We start from the raw sequence: 20,605 nt of genomic DNA on the forward strand, positions 1-20,605 counted from the left end.
ATAGCCTCCTCGTGCACTTTTTTTTTTTTCAATTCACTCACAAAGTCACATGTCACAACTCAACATCTCCTTTCTCAAGATTGTTGCGTATTTCTTCTACTACGTTACGTCACCTTGGTGTATTCACTTGGATTTATTTATTTATTTTTATAAATAAATCTCATTCACTTGTATTAATCACATAATTAAATTAGATAAATAAATAATTTTTAAACTAAATGCATGTACATATTTTTTATCCACAAATTGTATTTATGGGTAAAAAAAAATGGCAGTGGTAGTTTTATCTTCTTTTCTATTAAACGATATTTGTTATACAAATAAGTTTACTAATTACATTCATTGTGATATATTAATTTATGTATTTTTTTAGTGAAAATTAATTCTAATAGTGAAAGAGACTTGTAGGTGTAGCTCAATTAGCATTTCCACAATTCAAATTCTCTTATTTATTGTAACTAGCAAATTATTAAAGCAAAATAGAGTGAAATTAGGAATATTACAAAATTTACTATGTAATTCTTATAAATTAATATGTCACTTATCATAAAAAAAAAAATTATAACTATTTAGAGCACTAGCATTAGATGTTGTAAAAAAATGTCATTTTGACACATCAAAAAGTTATATTTTCTATTTTAATACACTATTTTATATAATACACTCTACATCAAATGTTTTATTTTACAATTCAACAAATTAAAATAATATATACAACAGAATAAAATAATATTAACTCAACTAACTAGTAACTACTATTGCCACAACCAATGGCCACCACCTAGTAGGTAGCGGCCACCAACAAGCCATTGCCGCCACAACCACTCAAAACTAAAATAATAAAACCCTAAAATTAGCCCCCTCCACCACACATAGCTTGCAGCCATGGCCACCACAAACCCTTCACCACCCATAGCCCACTAGCCACCACCACCAACCAAAACTTCCAAAATAAAACCCTAAAATCAACCCAAAACAAAAACAAATTGAGATGAACCTATGGCTAAGATCTACTGTGGTTGGGCAAGATTGATAGTAACGGAGGCTGGGTAAGATTGGCCTTGGGCCGAGAACACAAACAGTTGGAGAGATCGCAGCAGCTAGAGAGGGTGAGACCGTGAGAGTGAGAGGAACAAAGGTGTGAGAGAGAGAAAGAGAGGGGGGCCTAAGAGGCAACGCGAGAGAGAGAGAGAGAGAGAGAACGTTGTGAGATGTCTATGATTATAACATTTTTGTACGCTTCCAAATTTAAGACTACTATTCACTAATACCAAATATTTTGACATTTAGAACATCTCATGTGAGATTTTTTTTGTTGTTTACCAAATATTTGACATTTGACACACCTGATACTAGTACTCTTCCAGATTTAATATTTTCATTATTTGAAATTGAAATGAAATGAAATTAGGCATTTGTATTTATATATTTTATTAATTTTGTAACCTCACAACATAACATGAGTCATGACATAAACAGGTCCAATTACGAAGATCACAGAAGAAACAACGAAAAGCCAGAAAATCCGGGCATTAAAAGTAAAAAAAAAAAAAAAAGGAAAAAGGAAAAAAAACCTAGTTATAAAAGAAAAAGAAAAAGTCAGGAGTTGGACCCAAATCCTATTTAAACTGGATCCAAGACTTTCTCCTCATCCACCCTCCAACACTTTTTGGTTTCTTTCCCTCCCATACCATACCATACCACACCCACTAGAATTTTTTAGAATTTTAGAATTAGAAAAGTCGCGTATCACGAACTTTCTCCGAAACCACGCCCCTCAAAAACGACCAATTTCTTCTCTCTCTCTCTCTCTCTCTCTCTCTCTATATCCATTCGATCCCAGACTATCTATTTTTCTTCTCAGGGTAGGGTTTGCTCGAGAGATACACTTAGGGTTTATATGACCGATTCTTTTCTCTGATCATGTTGATGGCGGACGACGGGTCGGAATTCTGGACACGTGGCGATTTCTCTGCCGTTGATGATGATGATTGTGATTTTTTTGGTGGCGGCGGCGGCGAGGACTTGTCCATCGACATCAATACGCTGCTTGACATTCTTGGAGAAGATCCTCAGCCTTCTTCTTCACAATTGCAACTGCAGGTATCAATTCAATTCAATTGTGTAGTTTGCTTCTGGTACTTAAAAAAAAACCCTAGATAGTCTCCTCAATCATTGAATGTTGACACTCTGTTTTCTCAAAGCATAGCTATTATTGATTTGACTCTAAAGAAATAATCAAATGTCGAGGGGGGTTTATGAATGAGAATTATCATCCTTTGTCGAAGAAATCTCAGCTTAGTAGAGTGTTGTAGGAATGGTGATTTTGGTTTTATACTGTTTCTCATTGTTAATTTTTTATTTATTTCGTATTTGTAGCCTAGCTTACAATTTTTTAATGAATCTGCCGATTTGGATAAGTTCAGAGTTAAGGGGTACTTACTATGGATAAGTTCAGTATTATGGGTTGAATTGTTTTCTTTTTCCGTTGAGATGTTAAGAACAGTGTGGTATCTGATGGACATGGATTAAGCTTTATGAACTGGAGCTTTGAATTGTCAATTTGATGAGCTTGCTAATCTCTGGGTGTTTTTATTTATTTTTTGGTGGCGGAGGAACTTTTGCTGAGCGCCTGCTGATTTTTTGGTTGTTGAATTGCAGAGCAGTCCAGAGGATTCATCTGTGAAATATGTGTCACAAGGTGAAGCAGCAGCTCCTAATGCTGTAATCAATGACAATCCCCAGTGTCAAACTGGTAAACCATTTATGCTGGATTTTTTTTTTTTGGTTTCCTTTCTCTTTTTCTCTTCTTCTTCTTCTTCTTCTTCTTCCTTATTTCTCTTGAAATCCCTCAAAATATGTTCTCTTTGAGCTAAGTAGTGGGGTATTGATGCCTCCTGAAAGGCCCTCAAACTATATATATATATATATATATATATATATTTTGGGACATATGGTAATACTCAGTGATTACATATGATTGTTTTTTTTTTTTTTTTTTTTTGATTTTTCATGCTTATTGTTTAGGACCTCAGGTGTCACAAGAAGCACCTTCATTAGGGCCTGAGTTAATGGATCCTGTCACATTTTACAACTCAGATGCTTCAGATTCTGGGACAGGGGTCTCAGCTGCTTCATTTGATTCTGCTGAAAATTCGGCCATGGCTCCCGACTATGGAAACATGGAACCCCCAACACAGACAGGCTCTCCTGTGCATGCTTGCTCTGCGAGTCTCAAAGACTGGAATTTACAAGTATCAGGCCATGAGTCTTCCTTCACAGGGAGAGCTGGAGTTTCCCCGATTGAGATACCAACATTTAGTACAGCTTCCAGTTTTGCTGATAGAGATGCTCACAATGTTTCAGATTGCGTAGATAACTTGTATGTTGATTTCCCTAACAGTGAAACTGAAGAACAATGCAGGCATGTAGGGGAGGATGTTGATTCCAAATGTATGTAAGCTCTTTACTGAGGATATTAATTGTTCTTTAAGTATTTGTATAATGGCGTTTATGTTTTGCATGGATAGTTTGCCTAGATCATTTTATTGTACGTCATGTTGTTTGTGAGAACTGAGGTGGAAGAACTTACCACATTTTTCTAATGGTTGCAGATCCTTTATACAACCCTTTCTTTAACAGCTTTGGTGTAAATTCTGCACACTATGGTGCTTTGGCTGAAAATAGTCTGGATACCTTCAGACCTCCCCAAGAAAATATTCCGTGTTCCTATATGGGAATATCATTAAGGGATGCAGATTTGTCTTCCCAAAATGTTACTTCTACCGAGTCTACTATCTGTCAAAGTTCTGATGTTATAAGTAACTTCACTGACCATTATTCTCCTATGCAATATTACATGGCTACAGATGGTACATTTGATTATCCACAGCATCGTTTGCCTAGTAGTTATAGTTCTCAATTTTCAATGGGTAATCCAGAAATGATGACTAACATAAAGGATGAAATAGGGGAATTCTCAAATGAGAGTGCTAGCTCAAGTAGTAAGGTGATTTTGAATGGCCAGAGGGGAATAATGGGTAGATCTGTCTCAGAGGTGTCAATGCCTAATCAGTCATATTTTTTATGTGAAGGCAATAATTATATGTCATCAATCAGTGGAAATTCATCATCTGATAATGAAAATTGTTCTATTGATGACAAGGCGTCGAAGAAACTGTTGATTTGTACTCAGTCATACTTGTCCAGCAAAGACCAAGCAACTTGTGTAAAGGATGAAGTAACTGATGAATTCATTGCACCCAGTAGCCATTCTATGGAAGTAATTGATGAAGCTGTCAGTAGAAAGTCTTCTTACAGTGCTCATGCCAAACTTTGTGTTGACAAAGATGTGAAGCAGTCATCTGGTATTTCACATTCTCAATCAAGTCAGAAGCACATTCACGTAAAACATGAGAAAGAAGATGCGGTTATTGCGTCTAAGAGAGCTTGTCATTCTCAAGATATAGCTAGTCAAATTGTTAGTAGATTTCCCCCTAGTGGTGGACATTTGAATTCAAGTGCATTGGAACAATATGTGCCCTGTGCTCAGCCATCCATGTTGAGCAAGATTCAGTTGGATTGCATTAAGGGTGACAGTGAGACTAAACTGGTTCAATCTAAGACCGTGGGTTCTCATTTATCAGAAGTCACCCTTGATTTAAATTGTAAAAATTTTTCAGGCAAATACCATGTTGAGGACTCTGATATATGTATTATTGAAGATATGAGTCATCCTCCACCCACAAATTATTCTCCCGCAATTGGGAACTCGCTTATTACTTCACAACATTCTACATTTAGTGATTCTGTTCATTACACGGGAGTAGGAGGAACGAGGATTAAGAGTGATGAAAGATATATTTTACGAGTTGCACTGCAGGTTAGCTCTATTAGTTTGGGATTATCATCTTTGGTTTCTCTTGTACTGTAAATATAACGCATCTATGGAATGCGAGAGGCTCCTATCTTTTAATTTAATATGATTTAAGTTATATCTTGATGGTAATTTGTCACTGAAACCTTGTTGAAATTACAGTGTTCTATTCATTTCAGGATCTTTCGCAGCCAAAGTCAGAAGCTAGTCCACCGGATGGGGATTTGGCAGTCTCTCTTTTAAGACATCAGGTTTTAATTGTTCCATAATGTTATTTCTCTTTGAATTTAGGATGTTTTGGTTTTTTGAAATTCTGAGGTTTAAAATTGAGCAGTGACATCTGAAGGTAGCAGAGAACATTTATGAGGACTTGAGAAGCAGTTTTAGGGCCCAATTAGAATCTTGTGATTAAGTGTGCAGGTGTCTTTTACAGCAATGTGATATGGACTCTGATGTGGGTGTTGATGCTTAGAGGCATTGCTTCTCTATGCCAAAGAAGAAATGCTTATGAAATCTTAGTTTGCGTGATATTAAAAAGTGATTTTATTGTGTGATTATGGCAATCACTTCTTATTGCCTCTTCTAAGAAATTTAATAAATAAGGTAGCATTGGCATGCAAGCTTAGATGACCCCTCATGGATGATCGAATAGCGAGCACCTTAAATTTGTTTTTGTTTGTTACAAACATAAGCTATGAAATGGGTTATTGTACTCCAGCAAATGGAAAGAAAAGATTGCTGAGGCTCTAGGAGTTGCTCCCCCTCGTGCTTCATATTAGTGAAAAAAAAAATAGAGAACAAACTTTCTACACTAATTGGAGTTTATTTTCCTCACTTGTGGATGGGGATCTTTGTATGAGAGTGGAGAATAGTTCTTTTCGTGGTTAGCATGTTAACATCTATGAAACCTAGGTGCGAGTTCAGGTTCAGGTTCAGGTTCGGGTGCGGATGCGGGTGTTGGACTTGGTAATTTTTGAAAAAGTAGGGTGCGGGTGCGGCGGGATGCATTTACTAATAAATTATTAAATATATTTTTATTTACAAATTATTATATATATTTCCATATAATGGTAAACATATACCAATTTAAGAGCAATACTAACTACAAATAATTCAGTAATTTCAATTTAAGTAGTTTAACCTACAAATAATTTGAAAAATATATAATAAGTTAATAACTAAATAAGAAATCAACTCAAGTTTTTTTTTTAAAAACATGTATTTCAGCCAGTTTCTTGGCTGATTTTGGCCAGTTTCGGCCCGAATCAGAGCCGAATAGGCCAGAATTGGAAAATGAAAAAAGAAAAAAAGAAAAAAAGAAAGCGAATCGGCACGTCTCCGAGTGTTGGGTGTGGCGGCCTTGGAGCCGCACACGTGCTCTCTCGGTTAACATCTACTTCCTCTTGCTTGATTATTCTGTGCTCTTTATAATTCCAACAATTGTATTCAAAAGTAGAACTAGATTCTCCCTTACTGCTTTGGTGACTGCTTTTTGTTTGCGTGTCTATTGAGTGTTTGTCTGATTGTTGACCTGTTTATTTTTAACTGATTTCCTGGACAGAGAATTGCTTTGTCATGGATGGTTCAAAAGGAGACGGCTAGCTTCCACTGCTCTGGAGGGATTCTCGCAGATGATCAGGTTGATGTTCTCTCCTCTATTAAATTTTTTACACCACTTGATTGTAAGATGTCAAGGAACTGTGCATAATTTTCTTCTGGGATTATATAACCATGTTCTTGCAGGGACTGGGAAAAACAGTATCAACAATTGCACTTATACTCAAAGAGAGGCCTCCATCTTTTAGGGCCTATCAAAATGTAAAACAAGGGAAGTTGGAAACTCTAAATTTGGATGAGGATGACGATGTTCCTCCTGCACTTAATGGAATGAAGCAAGATGCTGAGTCACTTCAAGTGACATCAAATAGTTTGATGAAGAGCATGAACTCTTTGGTCCAAACTAAGGGAAGGCCATCTGCTGGAACCCTTATTGTTTGTCCCACTAGTGTTCTACGGCAATGGGCTGAGGAGTTGAATAGTAAGGTAACCAGCAAAGCTAATCTCTGTGTGCTGGTATACCATGGAAGCAACAGGACAAAAGATCCTTATGAGCTGGCCAAATATGATGTTGTCCTCACAACATATTCAATTGTCAGCATGGAGGTCCCAAAGCAGTCTCTTGTTGATGAAGATGATGATGAGAAAGGGAAACTAGAAGATGATACTGGCTTCTCGTCCAGTAGGAAAAGGAAATGTCCTAGTTCTGATAAAAAATGTTCAAAGAATAAGAAGGGTTTGGATAGCGCACTGCTTGAGTCTGCTGCACGTCCTCTTGCAAAGGTGGCATGGTTTAGGGTTGTCCTGGATGAGGCCCAGAGCATCAAGAATCACAGAACTCAAGTGGCTCGGGCCTGTTGGGGTCTTCGTGCTAAACGTAGATGGTGCTTGTCTGGCACTCCAATCCAGAATGCAATTGATGATCTTTATAGTTACTTCAGATTTCTCAGATATGATCCTTATGCTCAATATACATCATTCTGTTCCACAATAAAGGTCCCAATCAATAGGAGTCCAAGCAAAGGGTACAAAAAACTACAAGCTGTCTTGAAGACAATAATGTTACGACGCACTAAAGGTGAGGTTATATGATTTGTGGGCTTTAATCCTATATTTGTCTTTCGATAACCAGTGATTCTTATTTTATATTTTACTTTCTGGATTTGTTTATATACATGTTGAAATTGTTAGACATGTTAAATTCTAATTCTCTATCCCATCTTGATGCTTATTGCTTGGCTGGTTTCTGACTCTGTGTCTTGTGATCATGAATACTCTTTCACAAATGGTCAGGCTTGCCTGGATGCTTCCGGAAATATTTCTCAACTGTTTTTTCTACATTTTGAAATATTCACCTTTCTTTTGGCAAAACTACATTATTGGTCCCTGAAGTTTATCTTGTGAGTGCAATTGGTCCCTGAAATTTCAAATGATCATTATTGGTTCCTTAAATTTAAAAAATGAGTTGTGTTAGTCCTTTTGATAACTTCCGTTAATTTTATTCTTACGTGGCTAACAGAATAATGATGTGTCACATTTTGACTTTTACAATCTGATGTGTAAGTTTGTGAATTTTCCAACTTAGCATGTGACTCATTGGGACCTAGCCAACCCTTCGTCTTCCTCTTCTCTTTCTCTTTCCCAACAGGTGTTGCTGCCATTGCCACCACCATTGTTAACCACTCTTTCTTCCTCTTGTTCCAAGCAGTTGTTGTTACTCTATTAGCCAGCACAAGCATCTCTATGTCCTTCACCAATCTCCATCAGTTGCTAATATCTAAAGTTCTCTATATTTCTTTGTTCTTAAGCTTTATTTCCAAGGATCTACAAATGACATAAAAATATTTAAATTTATTTGATTAGTCTTCAAATATTTGAATGATTTTAGGTATTATATTTAGATCTTTTTTTAAAAAGTTTTTGCAAAGCCCAAAATCAATCTCTGTGGGATCATCGGTTTTTTTTTTTTTTTTTTTTTTTTTTTTTTTTTTTTGCAAAAATCATTGTTGGGTTTCTTACACCCCAATCTCAGACTATTCCTATTAACAGAAAGGATTTGTGGTCAACGATCCAGATTTGAGAGAGAGGGTAGATCTACTCACTTTGCTAGCATAATTTTGTTGGCTTTTTGAGGTGCTTTGGTGACTCCATTGGAGGACCAGAAGACGGCGAAGTGGAGAAAGGAAAAATAGGGGAGGAAGGGAGGCCAAAATCCTGAAGCCAAGCAGTTTTTTTAATTTTTTTTAATTATTATAATAAATAATAATCAATTAAAGATTACGTGGCAATCTTATAATTAAATAGGTGACGTATCATTTGACACCTAAGCTGCCACATGTCACGTCATTATTCCATTGGCCACACAAGTAATAACATTAACTATAGTTAGCAAAATGACTAACATTGCTTAATTTTTAAACTTGAGGGACCAATAGTGCTCACTTGAAACTTAAGAGACGAATTGTGCTTAGAGGGTAAACTTCAGGGACCAATAGTGTAGTTTCGCCTTTTTTTTTTTTTTGTGTGGCTAAAATGCAAAATCCAATATCTTAAGTTTTATCAAAATTCATTTTAGTCCTCTTACTTTGCTTTCATTCATTTCAGTCCTCAACTTTTACTTTTTCATGACTGATTCTAATATTGCTGCATAAGCTTTTGTAAGCCACATTTTTATTCTAATATATATTTTTATTTTAAACTAATTGGAAATCAGCTTTGTTTTAGACAAAAGCAACAAAACACAAATAAATTATTTTCTTTGAATTATCTAATTTGAATTTTTTATCTATTAATACTTATTAATTATGTATGTATCATATATAAAATTTTTTTTGGTATAAATTTTCCTTGCATTGCATGAGTTAGCGACTAGTTAAATGATTTTTTCTGTGGTTTGCCTTGAGGCTGGTTACTGTGGCTTTAAATTAACATTTGTGGGTACAGTGATAAACACAGCTTTATGTTAGCCATGGGAAAGTATTGCATATTGGTTCACCTATCAACATCTAGGATCCATGAATATCCTGTCCAACTTAGTATGACTCAATAATTTAAACTGTACTTTGCCTTTTTGGGGCTTTATTTTGTTTTATATGTCTATGTTTTTTGGCGTCTTGATATGTTGCCAATATGTAATCTGCATCAACTCTCTACTGTTAATTTTAATTTTCTATGCAATTGAATTCTTATTGTAAGTACTGATGTGAAATGGTACTGCTTTGAGATATGATTATCTGATGAGAAAATAATTGTTTTCTGTAGACACACTTCTTGATGGGGAACCTATTATTAACCTACCGCCAAAGTTTATAGAACTAAAAAAGGTGGATTTTTCAGATGAGGAACGTAATTTCTACTCCAGATTAGAGGCTGATTCACGTGCTCAGTTTCAAGTATGGTTTCATTAAAGAACTTTGGAGTTTGTTTCCTTTTCCTTGACATTGCATTGTTTTGATTTTTAAAAAAGCTTAATTTTGCTAGTTTTTATAATCATATTCTATTGATATGGTGGTTATTTTATTTTGCTTTAGATGGGTATTTCAACCACATATTGTTTGTCATGTCAGGAATATGCAGATGCTGGAACTGTCAAACAAAATTATGTTAACATCTTGTTGATGCTCTTGCGCCTTCGACAAGCTTGTGATCACCCCCTCCTTGTTAGGCCTTATGATTCAAGTTCTTTATGGAGATCCTCAGTTGAGATGGCAAAGAAGCTTCCTCAGGAAAAACAAATTTGGCTTTTGGATCGTTTAGAAGCATCTCAGGCAATTTGTGGCATCTGCAATGTATGTACTGACTTCTTCTTTCTCTATGGTTCTTGTGTGTGCGCGCACATGTATGCAGGTGTGCCTGCTTTAGTGTCGTTAGTTAAAGCGGTTTCAAACCATACTTTTCATAAACAGCTTTTTTAAACTTCCATTTTTTTTCTAGGTACAATTGTTTCAAAAAGCCCTATTTTCCAAAAACTAAAATGTAAGCTGTACCAAACCAGCACCTAATTGTTAAGATTTTTCTTTTATTATTATATTTAAATTTTTTACATCTTTTCTATGGTTGCCTTCCTGCAGTAGGTTTTTGTGTATGACATTTGGTCTTTTATACATGTTCTCATAGTTTTCTAGAAACTCTTGTAAATTTGTGTGGTTAGTGCAGGTTTTAGCGCAACTTGCATTTGCCTCTGTGCTCTGATTTGTGTACCAAAACTTTTGTACTTTTTTCATCAATTTATTGTTGTAGCCAATGAGCTCTAGCTCAAATGGCACCTCTTCCACTTGTACAAGGTGGAGGGTGAGGTTGTGGATGAAAGACCCACTATGTATTTTTTTTTTCTTGCACAAGAAGGCCCACTTGTATAACTTACCAATCAAAAAAATTGTCTTGATTGTAGTAGAGTTCAATCAGGTGAATCCTTATTCTATTCTCTTTTTTTATTTATTAAGATCTGACTATACATGAGTATAAGTAGCATTTACTGTTCACTAGTTTATCAAGATTTAGTTAATTATAAGAAAATTAACTAAATAAAAAGAATGGGGTTCATTATTTACGGGTTGAGTTGTAGGATGGAATAACTAAGATATTGTCCTCCAATTCTTATTTGGAATGCTTGGCAAGGGCAATATAAGGGCATTAGCTCTTAAGGATGTCTAATCTCAGAGTGGAACAAGTTACTTAAGTGGAATGCCCATTTTCGTGACTGAATTTGTATCCAGCTTATCTGCATTATTCAGTCTCAAATAAGCAAGATGTTACAGAGCAAATTCAGATTTATTTTTTTGATGCAGGAGAAAATCAAAACTGATGCAACACTGAATTTGAAGAGAGAGGGTGGGGGTGTAGGGTGAACTAGTGATGAGCACCGAATTAAATAAAACTAAATTAAAATAACATTTTCATTGTGTGTCCCACATCAATTTCAACATAACTGGTGTTTGTGCCTTGTATGAAAGCAAGGATGCTATGGCTTGGATATGCTGGACAATTACATTTCTTAGATGAAAGTATAGATGCCTCTGTAGTGAATAGGGGAAAGTAACCAGTTTAACAAATTAGTGGTTGCTGAATCTGTTTTTTTTTTTTTTTTTTTTGAGAAACAAAAACTGCTAAATGCGCGCCCGCGCGCGCACACACACACACACACTTAATTACACTCTCACCAAGCTCCAACACACACTTAATTACACTCTCTCACCAATTTCAATTGGTGGTTGCTGAATCTGGTATGTCCAGGTCTATTACTTTTGAAAGGATCCTCTATTATTTTTACTTGATCTATTTATTAAAAAAAAAAAAAAAAACCATTTACTTGATCTATTGGAACTGATTGATGTTAAACAACCAAGCTAGCATTATGATGGAAAAATGGTATAATAATAGCAGGTATATCTTTACACTGTGGTTGTCATTTTATTCTCTTAATGAATGTGTTTTTCATGAGAATATCACTACAATGAGTATGTGGTGTATATTTAGAACTCCTCTTCTGCAATAACTACTACCTATGCCTTTTCTTTTTAAATTCCATGGAGTTCTTCTTGCCAAATTAAAAATTGATGTGGTTTATCTGTCCTGACAATTCTGCTAAATTCTCTACAGGATCCTCCTGAAGATGCTGTTGTTTCAATTTGTGGTCATGTTTTCTGCCATCAATGCATTAGTGAACATCTTACTGGTGATGACAAGCAGTGCCCTGTGACAAGTTGCAAAGTTAGACTGTTTGCATCTTCAGTGTTCTCCAAAGCCACACTAAACAGTTCTCTCTCTGATGAGCCTGGTCAGGATGGTTCCCCCAATTGTTCTGTTTCTGAAGTTGTTGATGCAGCTGAGCTTTTTTATGGGGGTAACTCGTATAATAGTTCTACCAAAATTAAGGCTGCTCTTGAGGTCCTGCATTCATTGTGTAAACCACAAGGTTGTTCTTTAGGAGCTAGTTCTGCACAGAGCACTCTTGATGAAAATGCCATCTGTCACAACAACTCTGATGGAGAATTGTGTGAGGATAATGCTGATAGACAACATTTGGCTGTGGAGAGAAGTTCTAATAATTCAGTCAAGGTAGTTGGAGAGAAAGCCATAGTGTTTTCCCAGTGGACGAGGATGTTGGATTTGCTTGAAGCTTGTCTTAAAAATTCTTCCATTCAGTACAGAAGACTTGATGGAACAATGTCTGTTCTTGCCAGAGATAAAGCTGTGAAGGATTTTAACACCCTCCCAGAGGTTTGTGGGAATCATAGCATCTCTTAATATTTTTAATTGAATTTCTGGGTTTTTCCAATCATTGTAGAGGGAGAAGGATGATCAAAGTATTTAGACATTTAGTCAATTGTAATTCCCCTTGGACAAATCTAAAATTTGAATATTTTTTTGGTAGGTGTCTGTGATGATCATGTCTCTGAAAGCTGCTAGTCTTGGTCTCAACATGGTTGCAGCTTGCCATGTTCTTCTGCTGGACCTTTGGTGGAACCCTACTACTGAAGATCAAGCAATTGATAGAGCACACAGAATTGGGCAAACTCGTCCTGTTACAGTTTTGCGGTTAACAGTGAGGGATACGGTTGAAGATCGTATATTAGCCCTTCAGGTATTCTTGTAAATTCTCTCTTATATTTATTGTTAAGCTTTTTCAATCAGCAATTTGTAGACATTGATAACTTTGTTGTTCTCTTGAAAATCTGGTTTTGTATTTCCTGTCTCCTGATATTCTTCTGTTGTATTATATCAAATTTATGGAACGTGATGAATTTGGAAACAAGGAATCACCTTATTTTGGAGAGGTATATACATGGTTGAAGACTTTTCTACTTGTTCAACTGAATTTATTTGCCAAATCCCTCCCATTTTCTCTCTACTTTACCGTGGCCGTAGCATTTGGAGTTCATGACCATGGTCTCGTCCATGGTTATTTAACCCTGTAGATTTAAATAAAATTTAAATAAAAATTAAATATATTTTCAAAAAAATTTAAAAGTTTAAAGTTGATGGATCAATTTTACAAAATACAAAATACATATATAAAATATTCATGGTAAAAGATATAAGCATATGATATAATACCTAATGAAAAATATTACTTATTGAACACTATAAGGTAAAATATAAAGATATCAACAGTTTTTTAATTTTATTTAATTAAAATGAATAGCGATCACAAAATCCTTAAGCTATAGTAGATAGATATATAGAGTTAACATTCAAACAAATACCAAGATGATAAGTCATAAAAGTGGGCTCTAGTTAGCTTAACTAGTAAAGTTACTGACAAAAAAATTGTTAGCTCAACTAGTAAAGTTTTTCTTGTGATCGAATAAGAGATTTGGGGTTCAAATATTGACTGATGATAAAGAGAGTGGATGCTACAGATTGAAATTCTATTCGTGTGTGTGTGTGTATATATATATATTGAGCTAACTTGTTAAAGAAATATCAAATATATAACAAAGATTCTGAAAGAAAAATTAACATATCACATATATTGAGAACATCAACACAATTATAAGTTAAAATAATTCATTTAGAGAAAAAAATCTTATGAAAGAAAGTCAAATTTTTTTAATATAAATTAAGAGATACATTTATGGAAATAATAAATCATGAAATATATTATGTTTGTTGATCTCTTTCCTTAATATAGCATTTTTCATGTACCCTAAATCACTCTTTTATCTAATTTTTAGAATTATTTTTTATAAATAGTTTGACATTTTGGTCTTTCAATTTTATTTTTTCAAAAGACCAAAATGTCAAACTATTTATAAAAATTAGATAAATGAGTGATTTGAATTACATGAAAAAGTACAATCTGGGTTGAACGGGGTTACAAAGAACCCCCAGGGGTTGACTGGGGTTTCACCGGGTCAAATGCTTAAACAGTCTAATTAGTCCAAACTGGTCTAAGAATCAAGTACCAGGTCTTTACTTCACTGATCTGACTGGCTGGGTCAGTTTGGGTTTAATAACTATTGTCTTGCCAACTTCGAGGTGGTTGTTGTTGATGACAGAAGTTAGAGCAATGATGTCCTCCCTGGGAGCTGGTTTGAAGGAGATGGTGGCCATTAGAAACCTTCCCGTTCTTTCTGAACTTAATTGACAGTGGTTGTAACATTTGGGTTCAATTACCATTTATATATTTTTGGATGATTGGGGGAATGTGAAAAGTAAATAGATCAGTGTTAGGTGACACTTGTTGACTTCTGATTTTATTGAAGCTTCAACTAAATCCAGTTTGATGACAGAATGATAATATCAACGTGGGTAAAATGTTATGAAAAGTGATCATATTCATGTACTTTATTGGGTAATGCATATTCGTGATGATGTGGCACTAATTCTGCATATCAGTGATGTTCGGGTGGGCTGGGCCTGCTGTGATTTGGGTACATGGCTTAGGCATATTTGTTTTGTCAAGACAGTTGACAAAGATATCTTGTTTTAGAAAATCCATCACATGTTGTCTAGGCCAACAAAATGAGCTTTGTTTGTCTGCACTGTAGTTTTTTGGAGTTGGAGGTTCTGTCCTCAGCTCAACCTTTTGCAAATTTTATAATAATTAAACTTCAACTAAAATTATAGTTACCCAAGATACTAGTTAGGGTCTCTTGTTCAGCGCCATGCAACTCCGTTTCTTAATTTAGATATTGTCATTCATAATGACTGATTTCATTTTTGTACCTGAAATTGTTCTTGATCTTGTTTGTAATTTCTCTGATTTTAGTTTTTTCTCATGCGGGTTGCACTGGTTTTTGCAGCAAAAGAAGAGAGAGATGGTTGCAGCTGCGTTTGGAGAGGATGGAACTGGTGGTCGTCAGACGCGCCTTACAGTGGAAGACCTGAAATACCTGTTTATGATGTGATTAGGGAGTTCTTTTAGGTTTGACAGATTTTATCTGCTAACGCAGGTTATCAATAGGTTTGTTTTTGGCAGTGGCAGGATCAGCAATAGCTCAATTATTTGGACATTGTCTCTGATAATAGATCTGAAAGGAGTAACAAGAGGCTATATTGAGGAAAATTTTCTGTGAATAGTCTATATAGAATCACATGATCCATTCTTTTTCCTTAAAATTTTTGTTTGTTAGGGAATTGATCCCTCTCAATCTTCCTTGTCAGTCTCTCATCACATTGTATAGGATGTGGAGATCAGTAGTCTACACTTTACAGCAAGTATATTCACTGGAAAAATGTTTCTTCCAATTGTAAATGATAGTGGATTAATTTTCTCTTTTTTTTTTTTTTTTTGGTTTTTTTTCTTTTTTGGGTTTATTTTTTTTTAAATTTTTATTTTTATTTTTTTTTGTAATACAGAGCTTTAACTTTGACATTTGGCCTAATATGACTAACAATGTTACAATGATGACAAGTGGGGAAAAATTTAGATTTTTCTTTTCAATCTAGAAGAGTTTTAGACATAGGTTTAGAAACTTCAGTGTCAACACCATATTTTTTACCTTTGTCTATCCTAGCAAAATTAGCTTTCAACTCTTCATTATTCATTTTAAATGAGGAATATAAAAATCTTTTTCTTTTGAGTAAACTGAAAAACAAGTTTAACACTAGTTAATTTTTTAACTTCAGTTTTAGATTCAAACTAGTTGCTCTTCCAAAGTTTTAATTTTGTCCACTTGAATGAAAATTGATTTTTAAATTCTCATTCAAAATTATGGCTTCATCCAATTTTGCAATAAAATCATCTTTTTCAAGTTTGACCTTTTTAAATTTGGCTTTTAATTTTGTAGAACTTTTAAGATATTTCATACAAAATTTATAAAGCTTACAATAGGCATGTTGAATATCATCATCATGATTCAACACAATATCATGCAAATCAAAACAATCAAGAGTATTCATGACAATAGGAGTCAATGGATCACACAGTAAACATTAAAACCTAATCAGAGTGTGCCTGCTCTGATAACACTTGTTGGGTTAAGATAGCTTGACCCTAGTTAATTAATTAAATTACCCAAGTTATTAATGAGATTAAATTACATGCAAATCCATGGAAGCACCAACAAATCAACAAATAAACTAATATGTTAGAAAATAAATTAACATCGGTGATTTGTTAACAAATAGGGAAAACCTCTTGCAAGGCAAAAGCCCACTGGGTGAATTTAAGGTCACCACTCCCAAGAATCCAATAATCAATAATCAAGCGGTTACAAGTTTGAGAAATCTTACCATACCCTGGCTTATCCCAAAATATAACCTACAGTTGAACCTTCAACTATAATACCAAATCAGACTTTATTTGTAGTGGCCTTCTTTCCTTTGATGCACAAATCTCCAATCTGTAGCTAACTCCTTTGCACGATCCTAGTACATGACTAACTGCACAACAACAATTTTGATTATTGTAGTTGATTTGCAACCATTTCACATAGGAATACCAATAAGATCTTCAATGTTGTTTTAAAGAATTTGCTTGGTTACAGAACCTAAAGGTGTATAAGAATGCTACAAGAACTCTTTGGTTTGGTGAAATAGAGAAAACTTGGTTACACTAGCCACATAAACGGGGCGTTTCTCTCTCTAAAAGGATTCCTAATAGATGGCTTATGATGTTCTTTAAATACTAGTTCAAATGAATCTCAATTCGGGGTTCAAACGAATATGTTATGGGCTTTCGTGTTGTTGATTTTTGCAAATTGCAAAGCTCAATAGATCAAGCTTGTGTCGAGGAGGTAGCAAGTTCTAGCTTTTATTGAGAGGTATCAAGTTGCTATTGAGGTACATGTTGAAAATGTGTTTGTCTTGAGCTTTTCTTGAGCATACTTTGTGTTTTCAACTTGGTCTTCAATTACAACTTTAAAACACATCAAAACTCAATAAAAGACACATAATTTGGCATAGTTGACAATACCAAATACATGACCTAAAAATCTCCCCCTTGTCAATCCATGACAAAGCCTTAAGTACAAAAGTAAGCCTAATACAATAATAATCCAAATACAATGAATGAACTCATGTTCAAATACACTTGCCTATCTAAAAACAGCCAGTCTTAAGAAATCGTAGCACGAACTAGGATTGACTGTTTTGATTAGCTTCATCCTTGTCTTTCTTAAAAGCACTTAACAAACATGTTATGCGCACCATGTGGAAAACAATGACAGATAGTAAACAAGTAAATTGCATTTTGTCATATGATATGCCAATTACATAAAAATATGAACCTAACAGTTATATCTTCGTAGGCTTTCTTATGGATCCTATATTTGCTTGCTTTTATATGTAGATGACATATTGGTGGCATGTAAGAACAAGGCAAAAATTGAACGATTAAGGACTCAGTTGAGTTCAGAATTTAAGATAAAGGATCTCGGTGAAGCAAAGAAGATACTTGGAATGGAAATTGCAGGAGATAGAGTGAAGGCACTATTCATTTGACATAGAAACAATATTGGACTAAAGTGGACTAAAGTACTACAACGTTTTGGTATGAATTCCAATACCAAGCCTGTGAGTACTCCTTTGGCCCTTTATTTTAAGCTTAGTGCTTCATTATCACCGTGCACTAATGAGGAGCGCGAGTACATGGCTCATGTCCCATATGCGAGTTTGGTCAGTAGCCTCATGTGTGCAATGATGTGTACTCGGCTGGACATTTCACAAGCTATCAGTATGGTTAGTCGTTATATGCATGATCTAGGAAAAGGTCATTGGCAAGCGGCTAAATGGATCTTGAAATACATCTTGGGAACTGTTGATTTGGGTTTGAAGTTTGAGAGAGATGATAATGTTGGAGGCCACTTAGTTGGTTATGTTTGACTCGGATTTTGCTAGTGATTTAGATAAGCGCTGTTCTACTACAGGCTACATGTTTACCCTTGCTAAAGCACTAGTGAGTTGGAGGTTGACATTGCAGTCTGTTGTTGCATTGTCAACCATTGAAGCTAAATACATGGCTATGATTGAAGCCATCAAGGAGGCTATTGGCTACCTGGTTTGGTTGAAGACTTGGAATTTATCAAGAGCATGTCTTTGTATTTTGTGATAGTCAGAGTGCTATTTATTTAGCAAAGAACCAAGTCCATCACTCTTGAACTAAACATATTGATGTTTGCTTCCACTCTGTTTGTGAAATTATTGATGAAAAGATAGTCTTCTTAAGAAGATTGGGACTGCAAATAATCCAGCTAACATGATGACTAAGCCAATTCCTTTGCACAAGTTCAAGCATTGCTTGGACTTGACTAGCATTTGCAGTTTGTAATAGCCCTTAGGGCTTTTGGTGGTGACGACGGAGAAGTTTTGATTGTGTGGTTTGATTGGATTCAAGCCAAGGTGGAGATTTGCTATGTGTGGCTTGCATTTGGTCCACTAATAAGTGGTTGAGTCCTATAAGGACTCTTGTTATTGGATTACTTTCAAACTAGTACCCAACCGGCCTTAGATATCTAAGTTCAACTTGGAATACTAGCAACTAGATATCCTTGAGATTTAGAGTTCCACTTGAAGTAGCTTGTCTTGCTTGGATTAGTATTTTGCATGTGGACATAAGGAAATTGTATGTAATACAATTTCTATTCCTTGAAGGACTTGCATCTTAGCCGACTAACTCCATGTATAAATAGTAATGTGTTGCGGCAATTGAAGAGAAGAAAAAAGAGAGTGAAATAGAGAGATTGGTTGCTGCATATTTGTGAGAGTTCTCTAGTTTAGAACAGGTACAAGTTTTTCTCTATTCTTTGTTATTTGTGAGAGAGCTATTGGGTATTGGGGATTGGCGTGTGTAAGAATACTGATACACAACTTGTATATCTCTATATTTGATTAGTGGAATTTTTTTGTTGTTGCCTGTGGATGTAGGCCAAAAGTTGAATACGTAAGTCCTTGGTGTTCTTTTACTTGTGTGCATTTGTTTATTTTCAGATTTTGGGTTTGCTTTATTCCTAATGTTTATTTCTTGGAGATCTTTCTATAGTTATAATATTTTCACAATCAATATTGAGGTGGGAGTGTTATCTGGAGGAGCTTTCCTACAACAAGTGTTTGTAAGCCTAACAACTGTATCACCTTGTTGTGCATAGATTGTAGGCCCCGAAGAATCATCGCTGATTTTTATAGCTAGCTTCTTATAGCAGTCTGGAAATTTATTGGTACACTTTACATCTCAGACGTGATAGTGAGCTTTTGCCTCAACAGTTAGAACATTGATTGAATAAAAGATACAAAAGACCAGCAAAGAAATATATATATATATAACACACACACATTAGTGTTCGTTACAAATAGCTTATTGTACATGTGTAACCGGTAGTGTGCAATGTGCAGTAGTCATTACCCTTATAGCTAAAATTTTGTCTTTTTGTCTTTTTTTTTTTTTTTTTGGCTTTTTAAAGTTACAATTTGAAATAATGAATGCTCAACATATTTTAGGCTAAATAGTTACTCAACATCAATGTATTATTACCCAAGTTAGCTATTTACAGTGATTTTCAAATGTTGCATCAACTAATTTTGAGCAATAGCCATAAATATTAGTCCAAATAATGTGATAAATAACCCAAATAATAACAAGATTAGACCAAGAAACATCAAATGAACAAAACAATCAACAAAAAAATAATTTAAAAAAAAACCCAATTATTTTATACTCATAATTCCTTCAACACATTCATAAAAATAATGTCTAATTCCATTTTCCTAAAAAGTACTATCCTAAAAGAGATACTATGATCATAAGTTTTTCTTGGTTGCACTGACAGCTTTGCTCTTATCCTAACTACCCAAAAGAAATAGCTCTCTTGAGATTATTAAACCAAAGAGAATATAATTGCTATTACCGAAAAGAAGCACGCACAACCACAGTTTTTATTTTTTTATTTTTTTTATTGATATTATTTTTAAGGAAAAATGAAATTAAAGATTATTTTTATGTGATGTGTTGAACTAGTTACAACTTTGAGTTATTAGGAATTTTTAATTTTTTGTTTTGAATAGTCCTTTTGCTTAACAATTTGTTAGTTTGTTGTTGCTTGGGCTAGTCTAGTTTTTGTTTGGTCATTTTTGTTGTTATTTGGGTTCATTTTTGTTTTTGTTATTTAAGTTTTTTTTTTTTTTTTGTTTAAGGGTTTAAGGATTATGCTTTGGGGCCGGAATTATTTTTGAAGTAATATTATACCCATAACAGTTTCACAACAAATCTTATAAGAAAANACAATTCTTAGG

General features: G+C 34.7%; 1 protein-coding gene across 4 annotated transcripts; it reads left to right on the forward strand.

The window, feature by feature from the left end:
* The first annotated feature begins 1,638 nt into the window (after positions 1-1,638).
* On the forward strand, positions 1,639-15,657 carry LOC112029285 (helicase-like transcription factor CHR28). Of its 4 annotated transcripts, none has more exons than XM_024061971.2 (12): positions 1,639-2,103; positions 2,662-2,755; positions 3,028-3,453; positions 3,615-4,882; positions 5,056-5,127; positions 6,438-6,515; positions 6,620-7,511; positions 9,695-9,825; positions 10,000-10,221; positions 12,032-12,652; positions 12,807-13,016; positions 15,181-15,657. In XM_024061971.2, exons 1-12 carry the CDS (start codon positions 1,924-1,926, stop codon positions 15,283-15,285), a joined length of 4,299 nt encoding a protein of 1,432 aa, XP_023917739.1. In that variant the 5' UTR covers positions 1,639-1,923; the 3' UTR covers positions 15,286-15,657. The 4 variants fall into 4 exon arrangements, with proteins under 4 accessions (XP_023917739.1, XP_023917740.1, XP_023917742.1 ...); XM_024061972.2 differs by having other exon boundaries at positions 1,987-2,103; positions 3,036-3,453; XM_024061974.2 differs by having other exon boundaries at positions 1,992-2,103; positions 2,667-2,755.
* The last annotated feature ends 4,948 nt before the right edge of the window (positions 15,658-20,605 follow it).

Source organism: Quercus suber, unplaced genomic scaffold, assembly GCF_002906115.3.
Source record: "Quercus suber isolate HL8 unplaced genomic scaffold, Cork oak 2.0 scaffold_194, whole genome shotgun sequence".
NCBI lineage: Eukaryota > Viridiplantae > Streptophyta > Magnoliopsida > Fagales > Fagaceae > Quercus > Quercus suber.